Genomic DNA, 17,820 nt, shown 5'->3' with positions numbered 1-17,820 from the left:
ACAAAGCTGCAGCTGTTATAGAATGGAATGAAGAGATGGGTGTCAAACAACTACCCTATCCTGCACAGAGTCCTGACCTCAACCCCATTGAACACCTGTGGGACAAATTGAAGCAGCAATTCTGGTCCAGAGCAACACATCCTCGATCTGTCACTGAATTCAGTGCTGCTTTGATGGAAGAATGGAGACAAATTCCACCTGATGCCTGTTGTACGTTGATGGAAAGCCTCCCTCAAAGGGTGAAGGAGGTGAACAAAGTCAAAGATGGACATACCCGATATTAGGATTCGCCTGCTGGTATCAATTGTAAATTGCTAAAGTGTTCGGACAATTATTGGTAGATAGTGTATTTCAAGAGCTGAGTTACATAGGATGAATGAAAAAGCTTTACATGCCAAAATGATGTTTTCTTAAATCTTAATTTTTTCAAATTCATATTGGTAAAATGCTAGCATTCTTCTGTATGCTTGTTTTGACAGACGAACTAGTTTCTAAGAGAAACCTTACCACCTCTGTGAGTTGGTCAATTTTGTACCCTGTGTTACAAAATGTATAATTACTCATTTCATTTCTGTACTTGTAAAAATTTTTTTTTCTCCTAATGGTATAAGAAAATATGTAAATTATGTTTGATCAAACACTGATGTTTATGTTAATTAAAATTTTATTTCATATGAATAAAATTAACAATTTAATGTAGTTATTCAGTTAATTAAAATTTTGCTCCTGATGATGTATTCAACATGTCAATAACCAACTTTCAATAAAAACTCACCATCAATTTACTCTTTATTGAATATCATATATATATAGGTGAACTTCTATACAAATTATTACAAAATATCTAATGAGAAACAATACTGAAAGCAAATGAAGAGAGAGAAAATCAGTACGGTATATTATTTTACAAAGTAATTTTATATCTGAGCCACACTTGTTTTTTACCTCTAAGTATATGATATAAACATTTTTGTGTTTTCAGTCTAAGGCAAACAAAACCTTTTAAGTTACAAAAAGTAACAATTCAGGAATAGCACATTTCTTAATGTAGGTAGAACTTACCAACTGTTGGAATAAGCTTCAATGCAAATAAGTAATGGATGAAAATTTATCATAAACATATTTTTAGCCAGAAAACTATATTTGAAATGAAAATATTGAAAACATTTCCTCAATGAATACCAACCTGATGTGAAGCAAGCCTTACCAAGAGACAGTATATGTAGCAATGTATGCATTTCAAATGATTTTTTTCTTTCCACATTAAAATTATGAGCTAAAAAGGAGAGAGAGGTTTAAATGAGAAATAAGAAAGACAAGTCAGATAAATAAATGCATCCAGATGAAACAAGGCACGGGGATGTCACACACGAGGCAACCATCTTTCCATTCCTGATAATTTTACTGCACTGTGAATCTGACAAGAATAAGCCAGTTGCTATCTCCATAATCATTCTTGATATAGAATCCACATAGTTAAACAATTTAAGCAGTTTTTCTGCAAAAATTACATGTTAAAATGTGGAATGTTATGTTTCTTTTCATCAAGATAAATGAGATGAATAGGGTACACAGGAAGTTTATAGATGAGCATCTATACTCATATATCGGAAACACAAAAAATTCAAGTGAAGTAATCTTTAAAAAAAAAAGCTAGAATTTCAGATTCTGATCAGTAAAAATGACACTCATGAACTTAGAAAATAATTGTTTCTAGTTACTTTCCAATACGCTTTAAATGCTGAGAGAGGAATCAGTAAATGTGATGAGAATTTTTTTTATTAAAAGCAAGATAAAAAGGAGTAAATGAATGTATTTTGTTTTGTGCTTAAGAGAATGATATATGCACTAATTAATGCACATTATTTTAACTTAAATTTTGCTCCTAAACTGATGATTTATCTTCAACATTCTTTGTTAAGAATATAGAGAGGTAATTTTAAATCTGTAAACTGAGTTTATTTTGCTTCATAATAGAATCTTTCAGGATTTTATGTAAATTAAGCTAAACAGGTTTATCAGATGGAGAATTGCTATTTTCTCCCTCCAAACTATTTAATTATTATTTCTTGTACAGTGATAATTTAAAAATGCAGCAGTGGCCAAAATATTATACAAGGTTATATTATAAGAACATGCACAATAGTAATTTTTAGCAATTTTTGAAGCCAAGATACATGATGTGTTAGATGTAAATTACAAGTGCTTTCATATCTTCAAAACATACCTGTAAATACAGTTGAAGTATCTGGAAATGTTTGTGCAATAGGAGATTATTACATTTGTCTTTTAACCAAAGGTTTGTTTAAAGAAATAATTTTTGTGTGTGAAACTTAGCTGATGCTCAAGGAATGACTGAAAGTCAAGAAATTTTAACATTTCTTGCTAAAGTTGACAAATTTCCTTTTACCACTGGTTTGTAAGCATCAAGAAACTATGGAAACTAAGCTGAATGGAAAGTAAACGGAGTAGGTGATTCAAAAGCTGTTTAAAGTGAATATCTGATTACAGAACACCACACAGGATTCCTGTGAATAACACTAGTTTTATTTAAGCTAGATTTTAGATTTTACAAGACTGCAATCATTTTATATATCTTTGCCAATGCTGATTTAGAGGAATTTTACCAGTAGATAACAAAAGAAAACAGTTGAAAGAGAAGCGTGTATCTTGGCTTTAAAATACAAATTTCACCTAGCCTTTTTTCCCTCAACCCAAGTGAAGTGAACTATACTTACAATTTAACAAGTCTTTATCTAAAAGTAAGGGCATCTGCAAGAACAAACTAGGACATGTATTTGACACTAGAATTTGAAAATCATTGCATGCAACTAATATTCTATATACCAGTGGATAAAGAATTCCAAGAAACTGCTTTGCTTTATAAAATTGTTTCAAATTAAAATTAACACAAGAAAATATATGAAAATAACAGCTTATTACCTGCAAACCACTTCTCAAGAAAATAACTTATATCTTACCAGAGTAGACCAATTCAAATCCACAAGATTGTTTTCTGAGATGTTGTAGATAAAAAAAATAGAGCCCATAAAATTTAAATGTTTGCTGCTCTGTTATTACATTATCTTAATTATTTCATCCCCAAGTATTATTAGTAGGGAAAAAACTTTGAAATTTGACTTTCAGCAATGAAATCTGGTCATCATATAACAATGGAACAGAGTTAAATAAAATAAAATTGCCACCATTAAAATATAGTTTTAGTTTGCAGAGCATAAAATTTCAGAAATTCCCAGCCAGTGGCTGTCCCCCATTCCCCAGAGCCAAATTTCCTTAAACAAAATATTGCTTAGACATACAAAAAAGTTTAACTCGGTTACATATTTATGACATAACCAAAGCCTATCATTCCTTAAAAGTTTAAATTTTCAAAGTGCTTCTTTAATATACCATGGGAATAAAAGCTATAAATGTAACCTTACACCTTCAAAAGAAGTTAAAATTATATTTTCTTACCAAAAGCAATTTTAAAAACGAAGATCTTGAATTTACTTGAGTTGTATAAACTTTACATCCTTACATGTTTGTTTGTTTGTTTTTCCATACTATCTATGTATATATTTGATTCTGTAAGATAAAAAAAAAAGCAGATGTTACTATATCCAATTCTTCAATCAATTTTAAGGTATACATACCAGTAATGTACTGAGTAAAAAACAAATTACCTGCTTTACCAAGTTTTTGGGTATCCATTATTCCAAGAGGAACCAATTTAAAACAGCAAGGAAAACATGGAATGGAAAATACAGAACTGGAATACATTCAGAGGTATAAATAGAATTTTTCAACCAAGGGAACCTGAAAATGAGAGCGTTCTTGAAATCCACATTGGTAAAAGGAATATGATTTCCGCATTACAGCTGTACAATCAAAATTACCTGATTTCTTAGTCAACAACGAACACATGCACACCAAATGCAACAAACAAAATATTTCATTATTGGCAACATTCTATCACAAAGCAGATGTAATACATAATCTGGTGAAATCTTACAGTATTTTTATTGCAATAAATACTATTTTTAAGGAAGTTCTGTATAATATTACATAACCATACCATTTACACAGAATATTTCAATATAATACATAGAAATATAGTCTAGCTGTTGAACAAATCTTTAATTTTTAAAATGTGCTGACCAAATTTTACTCAATGTATTTTGAAGTGAACTAAGAAATGAAAGTATGATAGAATTTTATACCCTTTGAATCCACTGGTACTTGAATAAGCTAGGTGGCTAAAATTTTAATATGTAGATATGAATTTCTTTCCCCTTGAGTAAAGAGAAATACAAACTGTATACATGACAAGTTATGTGTAATAGGTTTCAGACAGCAGTTCATATCAACACCTTAATGTTATATTGTTTTACCATTAAAAATATCAGCTGACACAATTCAAATAATATGAATATAAATCCATTTTATTATTGAAAATGTGAAACAAGAAGTCAGCCAAAATTAAACTTATTCCCCATCGGTATTTCAATTAAGCAATACTACAAGAGACAAGTCTAAAGAAAACATTTAGACTTTGTTATATCTCTCATAATTTCCTATAAGTATTAATCAATGGTTGTCTCTGGAAAGTTCTAGTACTTAATTTATTCTATGCAGGATGTTTTATTATTACTATTGTGTAATCCTAGGAGGGGCAAGGATAGAATGTTTAAGCAGTTATACAATACCCATGTGTAAAGATAGTAATAACAGACTTTTCAGTAAGTATTATAAATTAGTTCAAATTGTGTACCAAACTTCAAGTTTGCCATTTTTCCTCCATAATATGAAAATGTTCACCAATGTCGGTGTCTCCACATGAATGCAGATATCAACTTTCCTCTTTTTAGGTTGGCAGTTATTTAATCTTATGCATCTTAAGATATCTAACTTAAGTTACCCTAAGTAAAATGGAACTGTGTATAACAGAGTAACAGACAGAGCATGCACACAAGCATTTACACACTCTTGATACCAAATTTCTCACCTTTATTCTTCAAAAATCAAAGCTTTTATGATCCACAAACATCAAATGTATATTAAATATACTTAAATTTTAATCCTCCAAAGAATCAATCACCTTAGTGAAACGTGCCTATTAATATTTTATTTGACTTTCTTTTTAAACTGCAGCAGAAAGACTAACAGAATATGATCTACTTTGATTAAAGAGTGCAATTCTTCATGATTAACATGCAGCAAAGCAATTTTAAAAAAATCAGGAAAGAAAATATATTAAAAGTAAACTGTCAATAGTAATGCACCAATCTCATCAAGTGCATAGCATATGTATATCTTGGTAGGTATCTGGGATGCAACAAGGATGTATGTATATGGAAGGGAAAAAAAGAAAGCATTTTAAAAGCACATCTGATCTTTTATGTGTTGATGCATTATTCAGTATTTTGCCTACCTTTTATCATTCACACAGAAGCATATCTCCTTTTCAAGTTTCAGGGAGAAAAAAAAAGAGATTTTAAAGAAGCGATATTTAATATTTTCAGAATTATAACTGATTATGATTTATTAATACTTTTTTTTTTAAAACTTTCTACGATGTGAATACTGTTTAATGTACAAGGTTTTTATTTTACTGGTCCTATTTGGTTTGATCTCATAACTATCAAGTAACTTATGGTTAAAAGTGACACCGTAAACTGTTCAACTTAATGTTCACAATTCAAATAATGCATTTATTGCAATTCATGCATAACCCTCTTGACCATAAGCTCCAAAACCCCCACCTCCACTGAAATTATTAAAGGCTCCTGGATCAGAGCCATAATTATAGTCACCACCTTCGAATCCCATATTACTATTGGAATAACCATCCTGACTTATTTCTTGGTTCACCTGGTTTTCTTGTTTTACTCTTTCATCTTTATCCCTTTCTCTTTCCCTTCTATTACCCTCACGGTCTCTATCACGACGTTTATTACGATCCCTACTACGGCTACGCCTACGCTTACGATCACGATCTCTACTCCGACTTCTTCTTCTTTCACGCTCTTTTCTGTCCCCTTCTACAGCCATTATGTCATTTCCACCATCAATAATTTCTGCCTTTTCTTCTCGATCACGGATTCGCTCTCTATCTCGAGATCCTTCTCTGCTGCGTTTATGTCTTTCTCTATGGCGCTCTCTGCTCCTAAAACAAAACAGAATAAAGGAATAGTTAATATAACTGTCAAGAAAGATTTTTAATTAAAAACCCCAGACATAATAAAACCAGAGTAATTTGATGCATAACATGTAATGAAACACATGGCAAGTTAACTAAGGTGTTAAAATTACAGAATTATTCACATATGCCCATTATAAAGTTTGTTATACAAATTCCTCCCTTTAATATATCTCACATACATGTATATGCTACCTTTGTTATGATTTACAGCAAAATATGCACTGGGATTTTCCAAATAGAAAACATATGAGGCCAATGCATTTTAATGATGGTTAACTGCCTGTTTGTTTTCTGTCCAGTTTGTCTGGTTGAAAAATCAGACTGATGCCACTCCAGTATGAGATGAGCAAACTCATTTCAGTTGAAAAGGTTCTTTGCAGCCTAGATGGGATTTGATTGATCCAAAGTCTTTCCAACCAAAGGATATCAAACAATGGTTGGGAAAAAAAAAAAAAAAAAAAAAAAAAAAAAAAAAAAAAAAAAAAAATGGAAATTTAAAAGGGAAAAAATTTACTTAATTTAGTGATACAACATGAAGAAAAGGGAAGAATCTAATGAGCTATATGCACTATGATAGAGGATCCAAAAGTTCTAAAAAAAGTAACATGTAAAGGTTTGCTCATTCACACAGCACCACTTTAGATGTAGTCAGAGTTAACCTACTGACATTACTTTCCTGCTCAAAATACTGCAAAGGCAAATCACCTCCTATCATATACCAGCAATAGTACACTACATACCTCTTGTGGTCTTTAGCCACAAAGCCAGCAGAACAATCTTAAATAACCTACATACTAAAGTTTTCCAGTCCCAGTCCATGGAAGAAAGCCAAAATTTAGTTCATTCCAAAAAGTGGCTGTCAGGTTACTGATCCAATCCCTCACCTCAATCCTCTAAAATAACAGATACGGTCATTAACATTAACTTCACTACTTGAAGGCAAACAAGTCATTTGGTCTACCTCCCACCTTCTGCAACTGGTTAGTTAGTTGTAATAGTAATTTGGTTAGTTGTAATAGTCAATCACTATATGTAATGATAAATGGCTGTCTCTCTCTCTCTCACACACAAGATTTTTCACCATCAGAGGAGTACCCTATGGCTGTGTGTTCTATTGCCTATCCTCTTTCTGTTCTATGGATAAATGACATCTTACTGACCAATAGTCCTATTCATGGTTCCCAGTTCTATTCATCACAGTTTAATCAGGATGTCAAGAAAATGTAGAGTATTCAGAGAAGAATGACTAAAAGTACAGAGATTGAATCATGTTAGTTAGTGGTTGGTTAGTTGTAATCTGATGAAATTATCTAACAGGAAATATATAAGATAGATATCGGGAGTTTGCTGTACTTGGCTGAACCAGGTTCAGCCAAGTACAGCAAAGTATCAGGTTCTTCTAGAGGACATAATAAAACAACAGAAGAGTGAGAGCAAATATATGAAGTTTAAGGGTAGAAAATGTGGAATAGCATTCAGCAGCAGATTACAGAGGCAATGAATTTATGTAACTTGAAGATTGTACAGCTGTTATAGCTAGATGTATAATAATTACACAATTTGGCAATGTTGAACATATCAGTATTGTTGTGTGTGTATAACACAAAAGAGAATAAATGAGAGGAAGAAAATATGATGGTGAACAAGCAGGAGATATATAGTAAAATGAGTAAATTTGATGTTAATAAAGCAGACTTGATGACTTATGTTTTCAGGAAATGGTCCAGTGAGATAACAATTGTCCTGACATATTTATTCAAGCATGTCTTACAAGATCAAGTTCCAAGGTCAATATGAGTACCTGGAATTGTGGTTTGTGTTGGAGAGCTTAGTGAGAGAGCCAAGATCCAGAATCAGGTTGATAACAGCAGAATGAGATAAATAATTGGATAAAGGAAGATTGTTTTAAGCAATCTACTTATTCGTTATAACAAAGTGATGCAGATGAGGATGATGCATATATAGTAGCATATTTAGATTTTGCAAAGGCCTTTGACAGATTGTTACACAACAAGTTGGTATTTACACTGAAGTGGATTGGGAACTGATTGTTTGATAGGTATCAATAAGTTGTGTATGGGGGGTAGGCTATATCCCAAATGAGAAAAGTTGCTAGTGGTGTGCCTAAAGGGTCCATTTCGGAGCCATTACTGTTTAACTCATATGTTAATGATATTGTGAAAAGCATGAATGGAAATATGCAAGAAGTGAGTTCAATATTGCAAAGTGTAAGATTTTAAATTTGGGAAGCAGAGGCTATATGAAGAGTATATAATTTGTGGGGATCTCTTACAAGAGGTGGAGAATATAAGGGCTCTAAGGTAACGATGAACAAGAACCAAAATTTAAAGGTCATATATAATAATGAAAATGATGTAAAAGTAAGAAAATTATGGTTTCTTTGTATAATCATGTTTACCAGACCACATATGGATTATTGTGCATAGATCTGGTTATATGGATTTCAAAAGGATGAAGATTATACTGCAAAGGTCAAGAGAAAATTAAAGTGATTTCTGGTCTGGAATGTCTGATGAAGAAAGACAGAATATGCAATTTGCAATGTCTAGTAGATTTAAAACATTTTCAAAAATAATATGTGGTATGATGACAGAAGATGAAAATATGGGAAGGGAATAAGTGCAAGACATTTATTAGGGGTTTTTATGCCAACCTACACACATAGGTGTAGTGAATTTTGTAGTATCAGTGTAGTTACAGTGGTAACTAGACATATCTCCCCTTCCCCTCCAATATTAAATTAGCCAGTTTCAGACTGAGGAGCTATTTCCCTCCTGGTATTCCGATTTTCTCCTCAACAATATACACCAACTTTGAACACGTTTTAGTAATTATAAAATGTTCGAGGTTGGTTTTGACATCTAGTTTAACGTCTCTAATCAGGTTAAGTTCATTCTGTTGCCACCATACATAGACTTATTTATATCTCCTGGTAGAAGGCTGATGATGATGATAACAAATTACAAAAACTAAAAATAAGAATATTCTGGATTCTTAATTACTCTGAAACATGAGATAAATGAGATAAGAAGTGAGTTGTAGAAAAGGTCATCACAAATTTGGAATGTTAAAAGGTAGCAGGAATAGATGATATTCAAACAGATATAAAATCTGTTTAAATACCAATATAATTGTTGTAAAAAATACACGATAACCCTGTTATAATGCATTCATACATATCTATTGAAAACATGTTAAACATTCTGGTTCAAGCCACGATGCTTATTAAGTATGCGTTGACTGCCCATAAGAATGTTCTCTGTCTAGTGTCTTACATAAAGATTTATATATAATTATCCTTCCAGTGACCATGAAGAAAAGAAAGAGCACAATAGAATGATAAGAAGAACCACAAAGTGATTCACTTTAAAGCAAAAACCTGAATTAATTTAATTAGTTCAAGTTATGAGTGTGGTATTAAAAAAAATTTTTTTTTGACTGAATGAGAAACAGTGAGAACTTTTGCTTCATTCAATAAATGTTTGGGAACTATTATTCACATTCAGAAAAACTGAGTGAATATGACCTGATTAACATAGATGAAGAATGTGCATGTAGAAGAAAATATATGAAGGACAACAACTCAAACTCAACAGTACACAAATGTTCAAACCAATCTTAACTTATTGATATAAGATAGATTAGAAATAAGCATTAATAGTTATTCAAATATTTCATTGAAGTCGGTGTGTGTGAGGGGAGGGGAGAAGAAGCTTTTTTATGTTATTTTTTCCTAAAGTAAAATCTTTTCAGGAAGGACATATTGTCTTTGTCTTTGAGATAATGTTTTGTTGTTGCTCTGGTATCTCTGTAAGCATAAAAAAAAAAAAAAAGAAATAGCATAAATGCTCCTTGCATGTCCAGAGCCAATGCAATATTTTTCGAACCAAAATATTCCAGTAGTGTTCACAGTACAATAATACTTCCATCAATTTGGACATATTTTAAGCTTCCATATGTAGTGTATATACCAATGCACAATGAGGCTTGTTGCACATTGTTATATGTATATAGTAATAAGAAGTAGTCAAGGAAGCTTATACCATTCAATACAATGAAGTTAATTTTGGAAACATAACTTGATTCTATTCTTAGAGAACCACTAGGCTGATTTTTATTATTTTTTATCAAAATCGTTATAAACGTTTCACGCATCACAACAGGATAATAACTTAGATTTTTCCAACCAAAAGTCACATGTCATTTTGTTATGATTGTGCTTATGGAAACATTGTAGAAGGAATATCCTCATGGTCTGATCAGTTCCATAATGTTCAATAAGCTCATAACTTTTGTGACCCAGAGTTTTAATGCATGTCAAGAGAGCTGAAAGTGAAGAATATCAATTGCATTAAAATATTGTATCATGATATTTAAAAAAAAAAAAAAAATCAGCTGTAATTTGTTATCTAACTGGAGAATAAATAATAAAGTTTAAGTTAGTTCAGGGAATATATAGAACATGAGGTCTGTTGCACTTGCCAAACCACACCCTATTAGATGACAGAAGAAAACTTAACACATATCTTATGGGATTATATGAATAAAAAGGTAGAATTTATACAGCAAGTTTTTTTAAATAAATTTGATTTTAAATAAACATTCAAAAATGAGAATATGCCAGTTATTATTAGGTTGTATTATACCTGCTCCTGCTACGTCTCCTCCTTTCTCTACTACGACTTCTGCTTCGCCTGCGCTCTCGCTCACGATCTCTTTCTCTATCACGATCCCTAAAAAATTAATTTTTGAAAAATTTTCTGTTAAGAATCTGGATAAAATTATCTGATTTTTTAATAAAAATGTTTAGCATATGCTTTACTAGTTCATGTGACTTAATTTATTTTAACATGGTGACACAACAGCTTACATAAATTCCTTAGGAATGCTGCCAACAACTGCATTGTTCCACCAACATTCATTACACAATCACTGTTATAGCTATTCTTTTGATCCCCATGATTCACTATAGTGGAAGATGATTGCATCAATGATTTAGACACTGAAACTATGTACATTCCTGACATAATACAATATACTCGATGACACCAGTCCTTTCCAGAAGGCAAAGCATAAAAGACAATTTAATTGAAACCAATCAAAATTTAATTAACTTATTTTATTATTTGGCAACTTGTAATCCACTGAAAAATGAGTTAAAGATAGGGAGTGCCATATCATATCATGAATTCTGGTTAACTGGGCCACATCAGGAATAGAATAATTTGCCCCAATTAAATGAAGTTGGATGTTAAGAGGCTAAAAGGTTATAAGATAAAATACAAGTTTTTCGTTGATTGTGTAGCAAAATTATTGACTTACAGATTAGCTAAAAAAAAAAAAAAAAAAAAAAAAAAAAAAAAAAAAAAAAAAAATCAGCCAATGCCTTTTTATTCCCATATATAGGGAGTAGGAGAGGCCGTTTTTAAGCCCTATCTAACTTTTGGAGACTGAGTGGGCAGTTCAATCTCCACTGGTACCCAATCAGAGATAGCTGGCCCAAGGCCATCACTAATTAAGCGGCACGCAGTGAAGAAAAACGGCTCAACAAGTGCCACCACCTTGTGGTCCTTAACCCTAACACTCGTATTTAATGTCTGAAATAATGTGGGTTCTACGGTCGATTTTCTCGAGTTTACAGGATGAAAAACCCGAGTTTCCGGGAGGAAATACCTGCTTGCCAGTGCCAGAGATCGACTAATTTGGGAACCGGACGAAAAAAGGCTTAGAATCTTAGCATGACACAGTAGGATGATCATAACCTGTCTTTTTTTTTTGATTAATTGCAATTAAACAAACTCAGTGCAGTTGCTTCCTACATGAAACAGTCATCATCCAGTAATACATTTTCTAGTATCCTGGGTAGTCACTCATTCAAGCTAATGAGTGTCGTCCTCATGATTTTCTTGTTCTTCTATCATCATTTGATGTTTTGCAACAATTTCTTCCTGAAAATCTTTGTTTTCATTACAGTATTGAAGATGACCATCAATGGATACAAACTCTTCACCATTTCTGATGCGGTCCATGTCTAACGGGACATCATTTTCACTATTGACCATATCCACGACTGAATGCTTTAAACTATAGTGAGCAAAACAGTTTTGAAGTCTTGCTTATTTCTCACCAACTACATTTCTTGTAAAAGATTAACTTCTGCATTGACCACATTAGCAACTGTCAAGAACCAGTAAAATTTTACTTGATTTCTGTTGTAATTCTACATCCCAACTCATAAGCCAATCCCTAAAATATTCAGACATCATCCATGCATTTTTTTGTTCACATGGTACTGAACTGATAAACTCTCCATTCTAATCCCTTTAAATCATCAAAGCCTGGCCCTTTTTACAATAACTAACAGCTTTTGTTTACTAGTTCCTGACATTTGAACAGCAAAACAGTTACATGATTCACTGCTTTCATCAATCCAAAAAGTGTAACATGTTTCTGACACGTGAATCACCTGATGCTAGCATGATAAAACAGAGCTATTCTGTCAGTATTGTAGATGTCAACAGCACTAAATATTTGAAGCAAGATTACATAATTTCCCTAACACCTCATGTGGTAGTAGTTACTGGCTGACTCAATTAAAGGAATTGCATTCCAAATAAACAAGGCAACTTCTTGTTATATTCTCTTTTGTTCTTCCAGACTTGTCCCAATAAAATAGCTGCCTGGATTAATCAGTGGACCAATTAACCAGATCTGCTTTATACAGGTGAGAAATTTCTCACCCATGACCTGTATAATGTTTTATTTTCACATTAATTAGAATTTTTAAATTACTTTGAATATTAATTTTAAAAAAGTTAAAATGAATTTTCTTTTAAAAATTTTAATCACTCTACATTTTACAAAAACTGCTGGCAATTTCATTACTGCTAAAAAGCCCATACAGTTTAATATACATTTGCAAATTAAGCTCTATTCAAATGATTTAAATGAAGGCACTTTAATAGCTTTTATGTTGAGTCAGAAATTTTGAAATTTGTTTCATTTCAAACATGATTCATAGCTTACATCTGTAAAACATACTTTATGTGATTTTCTAGACAAAATTTTATGAGTTGTGTGTGGCAAAACAGTGATTCTGAGGAAGGATACTGGAAATTTAGGGAACACATTATTCTATACAAATAAGATTATGAGTGGCTGCAGAAGACAATCTCTGTACATGATAGTAATGGAGAGGATGTGAAGGGGGGGGGGGGAAAGAAAGGCAAGAAAGTTGAGTAAGACTGTAGTTAGCAAAAGTGCAAAGCCAAGATTTTTCTCTTAGCTAATTGTGAATAGAATGACTTGCTAGTAATGGTGAATGCATCATTAGATTTCCTGGAGGTTCTTATGTCTAACTCACATAATAACAAGGCCTTTACAATGTTACTGACTTCTTTTCTTTACCTTTTGGTTTCATGATAATTCGATGATTCACATATTATCAATCCTAGGAACTTTTGTCATTCTCTGTGTTACAACCATGCCAGTTAAGGCTTTTCAAATTTGTATTAAAAGATCTCTGAATTAACATGTTTCTTCATTACAAATTGTAAAAACTATTTTGGACATTATTTATTTTTAACAAGTTTTATTTCCGTAATTTATTAAGTTAAAAAATCTCTCTGTGATGATAACAATGTGACTATAGTGAGGTAAATTTTAAAAAATACAGATGGGCCTCAATTAAAGCAGTTAATTCATTCTGCAAGCAGGATGAATTAAAACAGAATTGATTCGTAAACTTTAGGAATGGCAATAAACAATTAAAAAATATTTTAAAATGAACCTTTTACTGTATACCATGTAAAATATAATGATATTATAGAATTAAATGTTAAATGTCTGCTGCATAAAATACACAATGAAGAAACTATTTATGGAAATATTGGAACAGTCACTTGGTATAAAAGTCTTACAATGGCTGCACTGCATAGTTCGGAAGGCCTGGACAGAGGGACGAATTCCCGATGATTGGAGTAGAGCTCTCATAGTACCGATATATAAAAAGAGAAATAAAACTGAATGTGAGAATTACAGAGGTATTTCTCTACTGAGTGTTCCTGGTAAGATTTATGCAACTATACTTGAGAAACTGTTCAGAAGAATTGTGGAAGAAAAGCTTAGTGAAGAACAAGCTGGATTCAGGCCAAATAGAGGCTGTCAGGATCAGATTTTCACTTTACGACAAATAGTTGAGAAATCATGCGAATATAACAAAGATCTGGAAAAGGCATATGACAAGGTACCAAGAGAGAAGCTAATCAATATGCTACAGTTATATGGTGTCAATGGGGCATTATATCAAGCAATACTTAGTCTTTATTTGAGTTGTAAGTCAGCAGTCAGAATTGAAGGAAGTACAGGAAGATGGTTTAATGTTAAATCTGGTGTGAGACAAGGATGCACATTATCCCCTCTGTTATTCATTATCTATATGAATCACATTATGAAGGAAAGTGGTATTAAACATTATATCAAAATTGGAGATGTTAATGTCAGCTGTTTGCTTTATGCAGACGATGTTATACTTCTAAATAAATCCTCTGCAGATTCTCTGACTAAATTGAATAACTGTTGTAATAGATATGGTATGAAGGTCAGCAATAAAAAGACAAAGACAATGAAAATAGGCAGAATCATTGAAAATGTCAACTGTGTTGTGAATGGAGAACCTGTGGAACAAGTAAAACATTTCAGCTACTTAGGCACGATTTTTAGTGAAGACGGTAAATTAAATATGGAAATAGACAATAGAATCAACAAAGCTGGTATGGTAGGAAGTCAATTGAATAAATTCATATGGAATAAGAGAGAAATTAGTAGGAACACTAAATTAGCTGTATACAAGACAGTGTTCAAACCAGTTTTAACTTATGGATCTGAGAGCTGGGTCAGAAGTAAAACACTTGACCAAAGACTAGAGACCGCAGATATGAGAGTCCTGAGAAAGATTAGAGGTGTGAACAGATGCCATCAATGGCAATATCATATTAAAAACAAGGATATTAGGAAAGAACTTGACATTGTCAGCATCCAGGAGTGCATTAGCAGAGCTGGTCTCAGGTGGTATAGTCACTTAAACAGAATGGGCGAGGAAAGATTAAGCAAAACAAGTGTTCACTGCCAGGTTGACAGGAAAACGATCCAGAGGAAGACCAAGATATAGGTGGATTGATACGGTACAAAGTGCTTTAGAGGATAGTAATATAACATCTGATAATGTTGGAGTTTTGACAAGTAACAGACTGATTTGGAGGAAAATTGTAGATAGGAAGTTAGTAATTAGGTAAATTTTTCATGTAGTACTATCATAACCTGTACACCCGTTAAGGGTATGGCAGTAATTTGATGATGACATTTTAGATTTTTATAAGTTTATTCTTCTCTAGTTCTTTCTGAAGTCCATTACTGGTTGTATTTGTACTTTTTAATGTTGTCATTCCATGTGCTTTATTTATGGTTCATGCTAATCTTTATGTTCTGTCCTCAATGCATGATTTCCTAACATTTCGTTTGTCTCCTGATTGTGATATTATTTGCTAGGAAATTCAGTTTGCTATAGCGAATATTTTAAGCTCTTACTGTTTGTAAGAGTAAGTTTAAAACAACATTAGCTCTATGGAACTTTTTCACAGTTAACATGGAATAATTTTTTTTTGTGTTCAACTTTGGTCTCATTTAACTTATTTTCTTGTTAATTTAGTAAAAAAAAAAAAAAAATCTGCAAGTGAGTAGACAAATAAATGTTAACATGGATATACTCATTATTCTTGAAAAAAGATCATATTAAAATATAGTTCTGGTACTTACATGTATCTGTCATCTGGACGTGGTTCCTCACGACCAGAATGCTTTACATTAACCTCTGGTCCACCACGCCTTGTTCCTCCAAGACCACCACCTAAGAACCCACAAATATTAAAATGTATTATTTCAAATGCAAGAATGGAAATGATGACTCTTCTCTTTCTCACACAGAAATTTAAATCCAACACTGATCAAAATAATCATGCTCAACATTTTCTCTAAGCTGTGCATGCACAAAATTTTTGTTTTCAGAATTTCTAATTTACAGTCACTTTCTGAATGACTATAAAAATGAATTATATTCTAAACCACATCTGCCATTTATTTTATTTAGTAGTTTCTCCAATGTCTCCACTCCAAGATTACTCTAACCCAGTGTTTCTCAATCTGTGGTCAGCAGGCAGACTTAAATAAATATATAATTTTTAATTATCCAAACAAAACAAATTAAAATTTAATAAGTAAAAATTATTGAAATAAAATAGATTCTTAAAAAAAAAAAAAAAATAGTGGCAGAATGATGAGTAATAAAAGAGGGGTGAAGTGAACGACAATATGGTTTTATTGCTTCTACCTTTCCTTGCTGTTTTGTCAGATTTTAAGTAAACGTGCTATTCACATTTCAACCAATTGCTTGTTATTTATTGATTTTTATTACTGAAGGTTTTCCTCCTTCAACCAGTATATCTTCAGAAGTGCTAAGGTGATACTTGGACAAAGTGTGTTATGAGTTAACCCTAGTATTTATATATTTTTTGGAAACATTTTTTAATAATGGAAAATTGGCTTAGAACTAGGACTTTGAAAAGAAAATGAAACAGGTTATTCTAATCCTAATTGTGATACATGTGTTGTAATGGCGAGTATATCTGATAATATTAAAGTAGAAGAAACAAGCAGTTCAAAGAAAAAATACAATAGGAAATATAACAGTTCATATTTGGAATTCGGGTTTACTTGGTGTGGAGATGAAAGTGCACAGAAACCTCAATGTGTTTTGTGTTATGAAGTGTTGTTGAACGAGTGCATGAAACCTGTGGAACTCCAACGACATTTAGAAATTAAACATTGTGATATGAAAAATAAGCCGATTGAATTTTTTCAGTGACGCTTAGGGTCATTAAATCATGGGAAAGATATAGTTTCGACCATGGGTTCGATTAATAACAAGGCACTGGAAATCCTATCTCTTAAGTTTGAGCATAGCAAAAACAGGGAAACCTCATTCTATTGGGGAAAATTTACTACTTCCAGCCATAAAAAATGTGGTATGATTTCTCTTTCAAATGACACTGCAGGTCGCAGAATTAATGATATGGCAGATGACATAGAATCTCAGTTAATCGACAGAGTTAAGAAGAGCCCTTATTATGTGTTACAAACAGACGAGACTACTGATGTTACAAATGATGCGCAATTAATATGCTATGTAAGATATGAGCATGATAATAACTTCATGGCGATATTGTTTTGTATAACTTTGTCATCCCGAACAACTGGAGAAGAAATATTTCACACACTCAACAATTACATAACACAAAGGGATCCAGTAGGGAAAATGCATGGACTTCTGTTCGGATGGAGCTCACACCCCTTACAGGCAGACATAGTGGGGTTGTTTCTAAGGTCAAGGAAATAGCCCTGGATATGAATTGGGTAAATTGTTGCATACATAGGGAAGAGTTAGCCTCCAAAGGAATGCCACCAGCATTCCTTTGGAAACTAATTTTTAATTTTTATTAAAGCTCGACCTTTAAATAACAGGTTATTTTCAGTACTCTGTG

At 32.3% G+C, this 17,820-nt stretch overlaps 1 protein-coding gene across 1 annotated transcript in view; it reads right to left on the bottom strand.

The window, feature by feature from the left end:
• Window positions 1–765: 765 nt before the first annotated feature.
• Window positions 766–17,820, bottom strand: part of LOC150092734 (U1 small nuclear ribonucleoprotein 70 kDa-like) — a 110,569-nt gene continuing 93,514 nt past the window's right edge. The window contains exons 8-10 of the mRNA XM_090414803.1: window positions 16,040–16,130; window positions 10,873–10,959; window positions 766–6,169 (exon numbers count right to left, since the gene is read on the bottom strand). Coding sequence (XP_090270929.1) covers window positions 5,725–6,169; window positions 10,873–10,959; window positions 16,040–16,130 — 623 coding nt within the window. The 3' untranslated portion in view covers window positions 766–5,724. The remainder of the gene's footprint in view (window positions 6,170–10,872; window positions 10,960–16,039; window positions 16,131–17,820) is intronic.

Source organism: Typopeltis vanoorti, chromosome 25, assembly GCF_054136105.1.
Source record: "Typopeltis vanoorti isolate ZY-2024b chromosome 25, IOZ_Tvanoo_1.0, whole genome shotgun sequence".
Taxonomy (NCBI): domain Eukaryota; kingdom Metazoa; phylum Arthropoda; class Arachnida; order Uropygi; family Thelyphonidae; genus Typopeltis; species Typopeltis vanoorti.
The sequence above is the reverse complement of the archived record's forward strand: the minus strand, read 5'-3'. Positions and strand labels throughout refer to the sequence as shown.